This window comes from Peromyscus maniculatus, chromosome 5 (genome assembly GCF_049852395.1).
Source record: "Peromyscus maniculatus bairdii isolate BWxNUB_F1_BW_parent chromosome 5, HU_Pman_BW_mat_3.1, whole genome shotgun sequence".
NCBI lineage: Eukaryota > Metazoa > Chordata > Mammalia > Rodentia > Cricetidae > Peromyscus > Peromyscus maniculatus.
In genome coordinates this window covers 116,515,462-116,531,734 of record NC_134856.1, presented here as the reverse complement: position 1 = coordinate 116,531,734, position 16,273 = coordinate 116,515,462, and the positions used below count along the sequence as shown (strand labels likewise).

The window sequence follows — 16,273 nt, the reverse complement described above, 5'->3', positions numbered from 1 at the left end:
ATCAAAATTTAAAAGTCTCACAAGTACAGGGTGGGGGAACAGTTGTAAAACACCGAGCTCAATACCAACCTGCGTTTACCTGTTGGGGCTGCTTGCACTATTTATGAACAATAGAACTTAACTGCTCACAGTCAAGGTGCAAGCAGACTGAAGTGTCCAATGGGGAGCAATCCTCCCAGATGGGAATGTTTGTGTGATCTCAGAGTAGAAGGTCCTGGCAAACTCTGGGGCATTTTATGAAGTCACAAGTCACCTGGTAGGGCCACCATGACCTCCAATACTGACTAACAACACTACTGCCACAGGGATTATGTTACAATGTTTGAAGGGGGGTGGGGGACAAGAACCCTGATACAAACACAGTATTACACCACCAGACCCCCTCTGAGAAATGTCAATGAAATGCACTGTCTTTTCTAGCAAAGTGTTAAACAAGACAAAGTTAGTTCTGTCTTTATAAAGAAACTGTAAAGGTATCATTTGGCAGGACGCACCCCCCCCTCCCTGCCCCCCCCCCCGCCCCCAATCAGCATCTGGTTAAGATCAAAAGGTTTCACTGTGCTCAAAGCTGCTTCTAAACTCAAAAGTCGCACTGGGCTTAACAATCATGCCGCTAAACATGTTTTACAGGCTTAATGGCCTGCTAGTGGGAGGTAGCAGTAGCAGCTGTACAAGGTCAACTCCAGCTGGTAGGAGTAAGTTCAGTCATTGAGAGTTATGTCCTTGGAGGGGACACTGAGAACCCCAGCCTGTTCTTATCTCTGCTTCTAGGACGCGATGAGGTGACCCTCCGTTACCTGCTCCTGCCTCCACTGCAGGTTCAAAGGCAATGGAGTCCAGCAACATGGGCTTAAATCTCTGAAACCCTTAACCAAAACCAATCTTTCTTCCCAGTAAGCTGATGTATTGTGGGTGTTTGTTAAGAGCACAGGACTACTACTGACTCAAGACTGAAACTAAAACCTGTCTGTTCAGCAGTGAAATGCTACATGACAGCATTGATATGAACCAAGAAAATGGACAAAGCTGGTGTGTGGCGGGGCAATGAAAGGGACAGAAGTGAGTTCTGTGGGTGGAAACGGTCCCCGTGTCTAGCAGAGGGGAGTTATACAGGTACCTACATCTGTTAAGATCCTAGACATCTAGGACCTATGTTTTCAACTGTATCTCATATAGTCCACTGCACAACAGAGGATCGCCTACATGGTTCTTGGCCGGAGAAGAGCTTCTGGCCAACAGAAGTTAAAGCGGCCGCTGGGTGCACAGCAGCCCACAGCTGTGCAACATGGCTTCCCGTGAGGAAGCCAGCATAACAGTTCCGAAGGCCTAAGTGCTGGAGAAGCAGAGCCTACCGATCCCAAGGCCGACACTAAACACGTGTGCTCATAAACAAAAAAGGAGTCACCGCAGAATCAGACAGAGGTGCTGTGCATAAGAAGAAAATTCATCCTATGTGATTTTATCTTCCACATCAATAGGGCCAACGCTACAAACTGAGTGTGGGACAAGTTCTAAGCAATTCATAAAAGAAAACAAACCACCAGTAAGCATGGATACCATTTAATCTCACCCAGTGTAAGGCCTACCAGGGTGTGAGGGAACATCTTTGACTGTGGAGGCTGCCTGAGTTGCAGATTTTACAGAGCGTTGCAATCTTACTGGGAGCATGAAAGGCTTTAAAGCAGCCTTCTTGTTCGGGAGACTCAGCTAAGGAATCTAAGCAGTAACTGGAGACACCCATATGCGCATAGGTTCAGACAGGTGAGAGAGCAGGAGAGTGAGGGAGCAGGTGAGAGAGGAACTCTACATGGCTGTGCTGCGGTGACTGCATCCCGTCTGTTCCCACTCAAGCATCTCGCCCCAGGCTCTTACAAGCACCACACAATGCACCTCATCTGTTACTTCCTGATAACAGGGTTCTGTACTAGTGGTACCCACCCAGTCTGTTCTTAAAGCAGACTGGCAGAATTAAGGCAGGGGTTTCCTAGCCGTATTTTCCAAAGCGTTGAATATTAAGGTAGCTTTCACAACAAAGACAAGGAGAAAGGTTATAGCTTAAGTTATCAGCACTGCACATCACAGTGCTGCCTAGTCATACTTCTCCCCTGCCATGCAAGCACTAGATAGATGGACAGCAATAAAATGATACACAGAACACGCAAGAGAGGACATGACGACACTATACACTGTAACTCTCTCCACCTCAAAAAGATCAAGAATTCTCTATGAATAAAAAGATTAAGTAGATCTTTCTTGCTAACGTTCTGACACCTGTTTTATTATTATCAACCCATTTTAAAAATCAAACTCAAACTCAGGCTGTCATAGTTGGCAGCCAATGAGTATACCCACTGAGCCATCCTGCCAGCCCTAGTCACTTTTTCTTAAGAGGTCTACCCAAATCAAAATGAATTTTACAAAATTTAAAGTCAACGTTGCTGAAAAGAAGTTGCCAATAAGCTCCTTTTCCGGGGGCTTTTGTTCTGAATACATGCAGAGTGGTACAAATGAACGTGTTTGCTGCCCACATACTCGACAGAGCCCGAACTGAATCAAATCTGTATGTGTGTATTGTGCACACGGGGTGAAACAGAACTTCTCCACACAGCACCCACCGCAACTGTAAGAACAACTATGCAAACTCATCTCACAACTGTATTCCTCTTCAGATGCCTCAGAACAGAATAATGCATTTGCTATTTCTCACAGGCCACACAAACCAAACATGCTAAATGGGAAGCTTGGAGAAGTCATATAAAGAAATTCCTGTTGTGAAACTGAATGACTGGTACTGTGCTGTACAGCCTGGCGTTAGTAAATGGATAGAGACAAAGATGAACTGTGGGGGTGCTAAAAATAGACAAATAGGAATTCTGAGGCTGGGAATTTTGTTTAGTTCTATTTTCATAAGACCACTGAAAAGTTAGAAACTACAGTTTATCTGAACTTGTCTTAAATTTGTTAAACTCTTGCTAAAATACTCACTTTTAAACCTCATGTTCCATGAGCAAAACATCCAGCCCTGTAATGACGTGGACATAAAAGTCACGGACAGGCTCCTGTGTTTGGTGAGCCTGAGGGAGTCAGCTTTAAGGCTTATACCCAAGCCCTCCTTCCTGATCGGCAGGGCTCTGAGCAGGCTCCCTCTGCCACAGCAGGAAGTAGCTCCCCACTCTGCCTCCTTGTCCTGACTGACTGTGTTCTGTTAAACTGTGAGCTCCAATAAATCTCCTCTAAGGTTCTTTAGCCAAGTATTTCACATTTTGTAATTTACAGCAATTAAAAAAAAACAGCAAAGAATATAATACAAATCCTTAAGCACACCTAAACTAAACCAAGTACAGAATATACCAGGCACAAGGCAGCCTCTTCACAGAAGAAACATTTGTAGATCTCATCCATTGGGTTTAATTAAAAATGTTCTCATCAATTATAAGCTGTTAGTGTGTTTAAAAACCCAATCTTCTGCTAACAGCAATGAACACACCACCAGAGGAATAACTAAAACTCACTCCTGTGTGAAATGCAGCAAGGCTGTTGTGTACAGTCCACAAAACACAAGCGGACACTGCACACACATTTACGACTAATGGCAAACGAGGCCACTAAGGAGGCAGAATGACCACACTGGAGGAAGTCAAAATCTCCACAACTTCTGCACAGAGTTTCAGACACTGGCAGGGAAGCCAGAGCCTTCTCTAGCATCAGTCTCACGAGGCCGACCCAATGGGCGCAAAGGTCCGCTCTGGGGGCTCACTCGGGCAGACTCCATTCCCACATCTCCCCTTGTACTTGTGCATGCTCTTCCGGTCAGTTACTGCTCATTTCCACCGTTCTTTCCCAAGTACAGTCAGTTTTTATGAATACACATTCCTTAATCTATCATCGTCTACCCGACTTGACAGAGCCCTGTAATGGCTGATTTCAGCAATGCTGTTTCATATTCTCCCCCCAAAACCCAGTACAAAGGACTTCCCAACGTACTTCTCCATATACCCGAAGTCCTGCCCTCCCGGTTCTAATATGGCCTGGCATTTCTGACTGTCCCCTCTTGAAGCCACTTGGTTTGGCGGATGCCACTCTCCTGGGTCTCCGCTGCCACTCATTCCTTCTCTGTAGCCCCTATTGCGTCTCTCTTCTTGTTCTCTTTAAACTTGTGGATCTGGCACAACCAGCCTTCAGCTGTCGTCATCAGACTTTGTTCTGTCGTTGGTGAGTGACAGCCTCCAAGCCAGCAAGAAAACAAGCAGGAAGGTGGCTCTCTACAGCGCCTTTGCAGAGTCAGTGGGTGGTACCCGCGGTGGTAGCTGCTCAACTTTAGGGTATTTTCAAGTTACAATAAATAGGTTAGTCAAAACACAGCTCTACTGCAAGCTAAAAACCATCTGAAGAACTAACAGATTTTGCTTTAAAACACACGCCAAACAACAAACTAAACCACCAAGAAAAGCTGTGAGATCACAGATGAGATACAAAATGACAACGTATGTGACTGTTAGCATGAGATGACTGTGTGGGTGTGAGTACATTTACTGTTCTATTTGTGATACAAATTTTGTATTAGTCTGAAAATGGAAGAGAAAAGGTGAAATCTGGGTGATTCGCTCTTTGGAATGAGAAGACACCAGTGAACTCTGTGGGCCTGGAGGCGTGTGGCGTGTGGGTGTGCAGGCATGGAGGTCGTGTCCGTGAACTGGCTCCACGATGCTCTCCTTCCTCTTCAGTCAGTCTGGGCAAGCACTGCAATGTTCACCTTGATGGAGACAGACACGAACTCCTTCTCCTTCCCAACGTGTAGCCCAACCCTCTCGCCCTCCACTTCTTTCTTAAAGGGGCAAGTTTTAGTTCGTATCTTCTCAACTGGATCCATGCTTTCATTTTCTATTACTAGTTTCTGTTCTTATTTTTGGCACGCTTTTTTTTTTCTTTGACTTTCCTGATGCTCTTCCTCTAGTTTGTAATTCAAACACAAGGCTAACAGTGACTCAGTTCTAGGTGTTCTCTTAATTCCCTTGTGAGTTCCTCAACAGCTCACAGATAATGAGTTCAAATTTCCAGAACGCTCAATTAAACATTCAGTTCCAATCTAGGAACTAACAATCAGAGAACTTAGTAGGAATTCCGTCTTTCTTGGTGTCTGCTGCTTTGTGGCTAGTACAAGGACAAATTAAGAACGTACTTGTCAGGCATGGTGCCACACACCTTTAATTCCAGCACTTAGGAGGAAGAGGCAGGTGTTTCTCTGAGTTCAAGGTCAGCCAGACCCCATCTAAGAAAGAGAAAAAAGAAAGAAAGAAAAAAGGAGAGAAGAGAAGGAGAGGAGGGGGAAATTTTCTTGAAAATCTACTTACTCAAGGTAGAGCTCTCTACATCCCCCTGCTCAGAATGTGGTTGTGCCAACTGTCTAATTTTGTAATTTCTCGCTGAGCAATCTTCTAAATACTTAAGAAGTCTTCGAACATTTCCCACCAACTCTAGAACTGAACTTCTGTCAACTAGGCTTTCTGTATTTTGAAGCCATGCTGCCAGAGGCAGACAAGGTTAAAATAACCTCATCTTCACGGAGAAATGTGCTCACGCCCACTAAACAATGAACAACCTTTTGTCTTCTCGCCTTTAAAATTCTATTTCATGTATCTGATACTGTGGCATTAATTATTGTGATTAAATTATCTGCATTTATTTTGATGGTCTCATTCTATGTACTCTTGTTTTGTATATTTCTTTCTCCCTTTTCACAATTTGCACGCTTTTAAGTGGTTGTCCTTAAATCATCTAGTATGCGTGTGACAATCTCAATTGTCAAGGAGAGATTGAGAACCATCTAGGAAGTGGGCCTGTGGATATGTCTGTGGCTGATTATCTTGATTAGCTTCAGTGAGGTGGAAAGATCTGCCCACTGTGGGTGGCATCATTCCCTGGGCTAGGATCCTTGACTGTATGAAAAAGAGAAAGTGAACTGAGTACAAGCATTCACTGCTCCGTTTCCTAATTATGGGTTCGATGTGAACAGTTGCTTCCAGTTCCCGATATCTTGACATTCCCGCCACAATGGACTGCATCCTGAGACTGAGCCACAAAAACCCTTTCATCAGCAAGCAACAGAAAAGTAACGAAGATAATGCTTGTCTGTTAATTACATCCAAATGTACTTCCTCCTATCCAAATAAAAGATTATTCTTGTGATTCTTCCTGGTGCTATAAAACTTCTCACTTAAATTTTATTTCATCAACATTAATATTGGCTGTTCAAACATTGCTGCCGCCTCTTTCTTGGCTTACCAATCATCCTTTGTATCTCACATCTTTCTGGCTCTGGTTTCCTCTTTTTCTCTTCTTTCTCTCTCTCAAATATCCTTTGATGATCCGGTTTTCAGTATGCATCCCAGTGCTTGTGTGGAGGTGTCTATTTTACCTGGGTCCCATCAGCTCTCAGCTAACCAACTCTTCCATTAGGAAGGTGTCCAGAAGCTTCGTGCTTCAGATTGCTGCTGAGACTCACACTCAGTGCCACTGCTGGTCCTTTCTCCTGGGCTGTCAAGCAACATCTTCTAGCTCAGCTTTGATATTCTATGCTTTGTACTAATAGCATTTGGGTCCAGATTACATTGGTTTGGGTTTCAGTATATTTCAATTTGAGAATCTTTAAAAAAAAAAAAAAAATCCACAATGATATCTTCTTAGCCACTGTCATTTTCAAATCTTTTCACTGGACCCTGTCTTTTCTTTTCAGGAATCCACAAGCAAGCTGTCCCTGCTTGTGCCTTGGCAAACTGTATGGAATTCCACAAGAGGCAGAAAGCACTAAGGTCAGTTTCTGCCCTGAATACCTGCTTTACAGATCTACAAAAATCTGAGAAAAGTGGTTTATTTTCTTGATTGCTTCTGATATGTTTGTGGAAAACAACGGCTTACTTGGAGAAACTTGACATCACTCAGCCTCACAGGAAACACCATCTTGCAACAGGAACAAAGCACATCAAAGCGGGGCTGGGGTAGAGAAGGGTAGGACAGAACGCAAACGGCCGGGAAGCCTGCTGGTCAGCTGGTGAGGCCGCTGACAATTCCTCCGTTTGAGCATGAAAGGACCTCATTTCTGCTCCAAAGAACAAGAAATCATGTACTGCTTTTCTCTTTTAACCAGGAAGTGGGGCAGGAGATGGTCCACCTGCAAAAAGACACGCTGAAGAGCAGCCAGGAAGGAATGGCCGGGTTTTCAGGTGAACTGATGAGACCTTGTCCTACACAAGCCAGAGAATAAACGCCATCTCTTTAAGCTATTTGTGAGGAAACAGCTTTGGAGTTTCAAACTAAAGATGAACAAATTAAAGAGCTATCATGATATTTTCTCTATTATCACAGACGTAGCTCACAGTGGTATCCACAGCAGGCCTTTACATTTGTTAAACTAGCTGCAGAGGTTTGAGTTCAATTTGTTTCCTTGTTAAATCAAGTGTAGTTCTTTCACAGGGCAGCTGTAAAGAACACTGTTTCCCAGAACACTAAGGGTTCTAAGTGCAAGCCAGGATGACTTTCTTCTAGAAAATAAAAGTTGGAGGAGTCAGTTGTCACCTGCTGATACCTTTATTCACAGACTTAAAGCCCATTTCATAGCCTCAAACCAGACAGTAAGCTCAAACAAGCAAACAAAAAACCCAGCAGAATCTACTTGAGTCTTTCAGAGCTAAAGCCTTCATTCGGGCTGTATGCCAGGTGGAGGGACCTCTTAGTTTGCATCCTGGAGAGTTCTGTTTGTCCCCATGAACTATTAGAAAAATAAAGTCAGTGCCCACAAAGGCACCCACAGTAACTCAAGAAAAGGGAACCAATACTCTTTTTTTTTTTTGTGATATATATTTTATATTTTACAATACCATTCAGTTCTACATATCAGCCATGGGTTCCCCTATTCTCCCCCCTCCCATGCCCTCCCCTTACCCCCAGCCCACCCTCCATTCCCACCTCCTCCAGGACAAGTCCTCCCCCGAGGACTGTGATCGACTTGGTAGACTCAGTCCAGGGAGGTCCAGTCCCTTCCTCCCAGACTGAGCCAAGTGTCCCTGCATAAGTTCCTGGTTTCAAACAGCCAACTCATGGAATGAGCACAGGACTTGGTCCCACTGCCTAGATGCCTCCCAAACTGATCAAGCCAATCAACTGTCTCACCTATTCAGAGGGCCTGATCCAACTGGGAGCCCCTCAGTCTTTGGTTCATAGTTCATGTGTTTCCATTCATTTGGCTATTTTTTTTCAATAATTGAGTAAAACTGAAATTTATTATATGCCACAGTCGTCCTAGGGACCTCCATGCTATATATATAGCCTCTATGGTTCTATGGGTTGTGGTCTGATTGTTCATTTTATATCTAGAATCCACCAATGAGTGAGTACATACCATAACTGTCTTTCTGGGTTTGGGTTACCTCACTCAGGATGATTTTTTCTAGTTCCATCCATTTGCCTGCAAATTTCATGCTTTCATTGTTTTTCTCTGCTGAGTAGTACTCCATTGTGTATATGTACCACATTTTTTTCATCCATTCTTCCGTTGATGGGCATCTGGGTTGTTTCCAGGTTCTGGCTATTACAAATAGTGCTGCTATGAACATAGCTGAGCATGTATCTTTATGGTATGTATCAGCATTCTTTGGGTATATGCCCAAGAGTGGGATGGCTGGGTCTTGAGGTAGTTCGATTCCTAATTTTCTGAGAAACCGCCATACTGATTTCCATAGTGGTTGTACAAGTTTACATTCCCACCAACAGTGGAGGAGTGTTCCCTTTGCTCCACATCCTCTCCAACATTGGTTGTCATTGGTGTTTTTGATCTTAGCCATTCTAACAGGTGTAAGGTGGTATCTCAGAGTCGTTTTGATTTGCATTTCTCTGATGATTAAGGATGTTGAGCATTTCTTTAAATGTCTTTCAGCCATTTGTAGTTCTTGTTTTGTGTATTCTCTGTTTAGCTCTTTAGCCCATTTTTTAATTGGACTGTTCAGTGCTTTGATGTCTAGTTTCTTGAGTTCTTTATATATTGTGGAGATCAATCCTCTGTCAGATGTGGGAACCAATACTCTTGATAGCTATCTGGTTTCTGGATTCTAGAGACTGGAGTTGGGAATCTCTTTCAATTCATGACCAGGGCTACGCATGTACATGGATGGACAACTGTGACTTAATAGAGAATGCATACTTTATGTTAGAAGCTGGTTTTTATTGGCCATGGATCTTTACAACCTGGCCAGAATCAGACCTTTATAACCAAGGAATTCCAGGTATACTGAGTAAAACTGCACAGAACAAATCAGCTGGTACCCAGCAGTATTAAAGGCATAGGTTAAAACGGTACTATGGTGAGGGTAGTTTCTAGGGGTACCAATAAGAATCTCTAACTCACTCCATTAAAGAGTAACCTCATAAAGGTAACATACCTTCACACAGTTGATACAGTGACAGCTTTGCTATGGAAACAGATCCTCAGACAAGAAATGTATCAAGAAACGTGGCAACTTTCTAAGAAGCCCAGGCTGGCCTGGAACTCTCAATCCCCTAGTCTCAGAGTCCCAAGTGTTCCAGTTACACAGGTCTCCGCCACCATGCCTGATGCATGCTAAGCATCTAAATGGTGATCATTTTAAGTGCTGTTTTCCCTACCTCCACAGAAAGGCAGGCATCACATATTGTTCACATGATCTAACAGAAGCAGAGTGCAACATGGTCAAAGCTGTATCTCCTCCAGCCTGGCTATATATACACGACCACCTGCTCTATCCACAGCCCACCACAGGCTCTGCTTTGTTGTCTTTCAGGCCCAAGGGGTTATCCTAGAGGGCTAACCTAGGTGTCACCAAATGAACCAAATATACACAGCTAGAAAAAGCACTTAATGAACAAATAATTTGTTCTCAGTACCAAACTGTACACTGACATTTTGATTGTACGACATCTCTAAGCCTTTCCTGCATGAAAGAAATAAATGATCTCTAATTACCGTCTATATTGTTCTTACCGGTACTAAACTAGTCAGAGAGTTACCACCCAAATGGTAACACCGAGGTGGCTGTTATACCACCAGGGTCACTATGAGTGGATGGAGTGAGGAGGGCGTGGTTGGCAAGCAGTAGTGATAACTTTAAGCATATACGTGTGGAACGCAACACTCAAATCACAATTCAAAACAGCTGAAAACGTAAGCTTGATCTTATAACAGGGTGCCCACAAAAGTCAAACCATCAGCCCAACCAGGCAAGCGCTATATGGGTGACACAAGGGTGGTGATGACTAACACCTGAGTTCGCCAAAAACGTCCTGTAAATGTAATCTGTAATGTAAACATAATTATCTAATGCCGAAGCTCACGGTAAAAATGTTCATTATGTAAATGGCCGCAGGAAAGTAGTAGTGTAGTATAAGAGTTCCAGGGACCAACCTGGGGTCTGCTAGGGGAAAGCACCGCCATTTCCCCATCTGTGAAGCAAGGGTAACCAGGTCAAGGCTGAAGAAGTTGAATGAAAAAGCCCACATCAAACAACACACTTGGGCACAGGCGGTCTGCTAAAGTCAGTAGCAAGCAGCAAGTGATGGGCAGTAACCAGTCCCAGGGAAAAAGACCAAGGAGACACACACAGCTCACAAACAGGAGCTCCCCTCGGATTAAAATCCCCGCTGCTGTAATCAAAGGACAGATGTGTCCGCAGACCGCAGAAGTCACGTGTTTCACTGTGACTATTTCAGAAAGCTTACCAGGGATGCCAGCTTCAACAGACAGACCTCACAGTGAGCAAAAACCAATGGGGCAAATGTGCACAAGTCTGATCAGTCGGTCCAGAAGCGTCTGGAATGAACAAGGGACATAGCAGGTGCCTGACATTCGACACAGCTGATTACCATTTCTGAGCGCTTATTTGGCAATCACCGCTTTGGGTTCTTTATGTAGGAACTCACTGAATTCCTGCAAAACCCGCGGTGACAAACCTTACCTGTCTCTCCCTTTCTACAGAGCAGGAAGTCAGATACAGGAAGGTTAAGGCCTTTGACAAAGGAGTAGTCAGTAGAAGGGCCAGCATTCCAACCTGGCAAGTCTAATTTCGAAGTCCACTCTTTTCTAAGTCGAGAGCCTTCAATCCTAATAGACACAAAGACATGGAAAACTATGGCATATGCTTGAATTAGAAAACAAGACAAAGGTGGGTAAAAAGAAAAATATGTGTGATGGGGCTGGGGAGCAGGAGAGCTAGGCATTGCCCGAGTTTACATCTGCCTGGCTCTGACAGGGTTCCAGACTCTGGATTGTTCTCTGTGTAACTAGGCAACATTGGTACAGGGTAAACACCCTTTACTAAAATGCTTGGGGGCCAGATGTGCTTAAGGCAAACAGTCGGGGGGCTTAGCACTCAGTATGGCTGCGTTTATGTTAACCACTACTGCATATGAAGGAGGAGACAACATGGAAGAATAATAACTAAGGAAATGGGCTCTCTGCTACATGCTAATGTGTTTTTCAGACCTGTCCTGGGACCACAAAGGCGGCACGCTTCCTAAGATAGTAAGAGCCCCTGTGGTAGTTTGAATATAATCAATAAGCTCAGCGGGAGTGGCCTATGGGGGTGTGGCCTTGTTCGAGGAAGTATATCACTGTGGGGTGGGCTTTGAGGTCTTATATATGCTCAAGCCACACCTAGTGTCTCAGTTCATTTCCTGCTGCCTGTGGATCAAAAGATGTAGAATTCTCAGCTCCTTCTCCAGCACCATGTCTGCCTGCACACTGCCATGCTCCATCATGATGATAATGAACCTCTGGAACTATAAGGCACCCCAATTAGAAGTTTTCCTTTATAAGAGTTACCATGGTCATGGTGTCTCTTCACAGCAAAGGAACCCCTGACTAAGACCGCCCCCTAAAGCACACAAACAGTGTAGGTCAGATCTCAGTAGTTTAATGTACCAGAAATTAAATCAAGTCTCCTCGACTGCCAGAGGTTGAGCATACAGCCAGGTCTAAGCTGCCCTCCTTAGCAACAAAGAAAAAACAAACCTAAGAACCACATCTGGACATCAGACACTGCATGACCATGATAAAAGCAATGTTCAAAAACCTGGTCTGCCAGGCAGTGGTGGAGCACTCAGGAGGCAGAGGCAGGTGGATCTCTGTGAGTTTGAGGCCAACCTTGTCTACAGAGCTAGTTCCAGGACAACTAGGCTGTTGCACAGAGAAACCCTGTCTTGAAAAAACCAAAACAAAACAAACAAACAAAAAAAAAAAAGGAAATTAAAAAAACCTGGCTCCTTTCTACACCAAGAACACCAAGAATTACCAGTCTAACTGCAGATATAGACCTCTAAGCACTATTAAGTCATCTAATGATGGCCTTTCTTAAAAGAACCAAAGTGGAGGCTGGGCGGTGGTGGCGCACACCTTTGATCCCAGCACTCAGGAGGCAGAGGCAGGTGGATCTCTGTGAGTTCGAGGCCAGCCTGGTCTACAGAACAAGATCCAGGACAGGCACCAAAACTACACAGTGAAACCCTGTCTCAAAAAACAAACAAAAAACAAAAACCCAAAGTGGAGCATTCTGCATAGCAAGGCTGGTGCTCATGGACCCTTCACGATATGTACTAATAGTTCTGTACCGTGGGGCTGAGACATTTACAGTTCCACCTCTATGTTGGAAGTCTGCCCCCTCCCCCTTTCTTCTTTTTGAAAGCAGACAGATCCCACAAAGCGTTCAGGGTTAAACAGGTGAAAAACTGCTAATACAAACAAGGGTGTTTCACTTCAAGTCAGAGTCCAACCCTGAGCTTTCGCCTGAGCCTCTACAACCGATGTGTCAATTCCCATAAACCACCATTTGACCTGGACAGCCATTCTAAATCCTACGGTCACTCTGTGGAACAGCTCTTCCCTCTTATCCTAAACAACACAGATAGGTCTAGAACTCCAGCGACTGATGAATAAGCTCACATGTACCTTAGACACACACACCTTATCAAATGGCAGCTAGATCTTGTAGAGCCTAACCTTAGCTCTACTAGATCTCACTACAGTCTTAGCTGATAGCCACGGGGAGACTATGTCACCTAATGTAACAGCTCTGTACACTTCTAAGGCAAGTGGTCACGAGTTCTGGCCAACCCCAAGTTGGTTTGGGGCAATTTAGGGCTCCTGGTCACATCCCTGGGATGCGTAGAACTAAGCTTCTCATAAACTGCCAGTCGGCTGGAACTCACCTGTGAGGCACAACAGCTCCCTGACCTGGCAGTCTTAGAACCACGCTTCTAGGCCAAGAGTCATTTTAGTATTTCATCCACTTGCTGTATCAGAAGATGCAGCACAGAACACTTCTAAAAGAACACACAGACACACAGACACATGGCTACCAGGTACCAAAGATCATGCCACTTGACCCACCAAAATGACTCACTAAAGTCTTCACAGTATGCAGGCTCTGGGTATTGGAAAAATCCCAAATTCTAACTCTGACCTGCTGGGAACAAATCCATGACTAAATGTCAATTGTTTTTTTGTCTCATATAACGAGTTAACTGTGAGAGCTGGTTCTTCAGAAACCTGGGCCGAGGAAGAACATCCTAATAATCCACACCTGTGTAGACTGAGAGGCCCACAGTAAAGCCAGGTCGAGGCCCACATACACAGTGTACTGTACTCCAAGAGATCTGTGCACATGGAATTTGCACTTCAGCAGGCTCACCAGGAACGGGAACACTTTGCCTGGAGAGCCAGACAAAACAATCCCCAGAGATGCTGGAATCCCGAGTGCTTGGGAAAACTAAGATGTTAACAGTGGAGAGACAGAGGAAGAAGAAAGGCATGCTGGGGCACGGGTGACATGCAAGCTGTCCTGGACTGCTGGACAGCTGGGAGGAGAAGCCTGGGGTGGGCTTGAAGACAATGTGTCACACAGGGGGCTGGCTGCATCCTGTGCACAGAGTGGTGGGGAGGGGTGGGGTGGGGAGGGGAGGGGAGGGGAGGGGAGGGGAGGGGAGGGGAGGGGAGGGGAGGGGAGAAGGGTAAAAGGGAAAGGGGAAAGGAAATGAAAAGACCCTTCTGGCTAGAGCATTCACAGGGGAAGAAAGACAAGAGGCAGAGCCCTAACTTACAAGAGGGGCCAGCAGGTCAAGCCAGAAGGTGGTGGCACCTTAAGAGGATTTTGTGCTATCCTTGGTACTAAACAAGAGATGGAGGGCGAGGCAGGGAGAGGGTTGCAGTGAACTATGATCAGTCAGCACCTCAGGGAGCTTGGGAGCTTTGGGCTGAACTATTTCAGTCCCAGTCTCTTCCCAACTCCATTCTCTACCCCCAACATGAACTTAACGGCTCGGCCTTCCCCATTTCTCTGAGCTTTGCCAGCCTTGTTTTACTGGAAAACAGAAGTTCCCATTCTCAGGGTTAGGGCGAGGATTGTCTTATTTGGTTTCGGTTGCTGTGATCAACGCTATTACCAAAAGCAGCTTGAAGGAAAGAAGGGCTTATTTTATCTTAGAGTTTAGAGATCACTATACATTCAGTCAGGAAAGGAACTCAAACAGACATCATGAGGAGTGCTGCTTACCAGCTCGTGCCTTGTGCCTTATTCAGCTGGTTTCTTTACAAAAGCCCAGGACCACCTGCCCAGGGATGCCACTGCTTCCTGTAAGCTGGGCTGGGCCCTTCCACATTAATCATCAATCAAGAAAATGCCTCCACGGATTTTCCCACAGTGCCATGGCCCCCACTGAAGTTTCCTCTGGTCCAGGGCTCTAACTTGTGTCTAGTTGAAAAAAAAAAAAAAATCTAACGAGCGTAAGATCAAATGTGAGCGTAAGAGCAAATGTGAGCGTAAGAGCAAATGTACCTTCAGTGCTCAGTGGTGAGCAGGCAGATGCTGCCTTCACCAGCTGCATAGGGATGCACCATCTTAAGTGGCAGGGGGGGTCAGAAGAATCAAAGCACCCCCAGAAAGGTTCCCACAGCTCAATGCTCAAGGACAACAAACAGCAGACCCACACCCGTTACAGTGTAAGCCCACAGTGGTGCACACGGAGAAACTTAAATCCTTATTCACCAATCAACTTCTTATGAACTTTGAAAACTGGTTTAAAAGTAGCCCTACGTGCTTAGGAAGAACCGTAGAGGACCTCAGTAGTTGAGAGAAACTTAATTTCCCTATTAAATCTAGAAAGAACAAACAGAAAACCATGGTGTCTCAACAGCCACTGGAGACACGTGTTTTGGGGGAAACGAGATTTCTGCCTGGTCGGTGCCCGGGTGTCACTCAAGGGAAACACAACCCTCCACAACAGATGCACCCGCCAGTAAAATCACCTGCCTCTGGTCTGGCACCAGTGCCACCTCATGCTGAAAGGTCAACAGGAGTCTGGTGAATCAGGTCTTTCAGCCCAACTCCTGATTCTCAGAAATACAAAGGACAGAATGAATTTCATAACACTGTTAATCGGGAAACAACCAGATGAGTCCAGGCGATGAGACACAGACCTAGAAATTGACCCAGCCGGGACAAAAGTCAATGAGAATGAATGAACGAAGCAACTACTGCAAAAAAGGGAACCAGACGCTGCACTGTGCCCAGCACGTTGGTACCACAGCTTGCTTGAGTCTGGTCTCTTAGCGTCCCCCATGCCTCAGTTCACTAGTCACCAAGGACTGAAGACACATACTGGAAGGCAGCATGTACTTCCAATGACTTAAGGCTGGTAGAGTCCGAGCGTGTGCCTGGCGGCAGCGATCCCAGCTATTCAGAAGCAGGCGGGGGCAGCATCCCAGCGGGCCTACAGGGAAGGCAGTACTGGGCTTGTTTCTAGCTCCTCTGCCTGGATCCATCTAATGGCTCCCCCACGAAAGGGAAGGAGGGATGGGGACAGGCTCATTTCCTTTCTGAAAGCACCTCTAACTGCAGGCGATGCCCAGGCTCCACTTCCTGCTCATCTCCAGGGGCAGCTAGCCGAACATTCCCTGCATGAATAGCTCCAGTGCAGCAAACAGCAAGTGGTGCTCACATCTCTGTGAGAACAGCTCTCGATGATCTCTGTCCAGGCTCGGAGCTAAGGTCTAAGACATCACAGCTTGACTTCACCACCTTGGTTACCATCCATTCCACAGACAGAAAAGCAGAAGTAATCAGCCTAAGGTTGCAGAATGAGCATGGCTCAGGCCGTTTCTAACCAAATGCGTCTCTGGCTTTGAAGGGGTAGCAAGCTCCAACTGTCTGTGTGGCCAAGTAGGTGCTGATGTCGCACTCACAGCTGTTACTACAAA

General features: G+C 45.4%; 1 protein-coding gene across 5 annotated transcripts in view; it reads right to left on the bottom strand.

Moving 5' to 3' along the window:
* Cdyl (chromodomain Y like) overlaps window positions 1-16,273 on the bottom strand; it is a 226,776-nt gene that overhangs the window by 78,724 nt on the left and 131,779 nt on the right. Inside the window, exon 1 of one of the 5 annotated variants that reach the window (XM_042278349.2) lies at window positions 10,980-11,279. The exons of the other annotated variants lie outside the window; for them this stretch is intronic. Within the exon in view, the coding sequence (XP_042134283.2) occupies window positions 10,980-11,066 (87 nt within the window). The 5' untranslated portion in view covers window positions 11,067-11,279. Of the gene's footprint in view, window positions 1-10,979; window positions 11,280-16,273 lie in introns of those variants that run through there. 5 annotated transcript variants of the gene reach the window in all.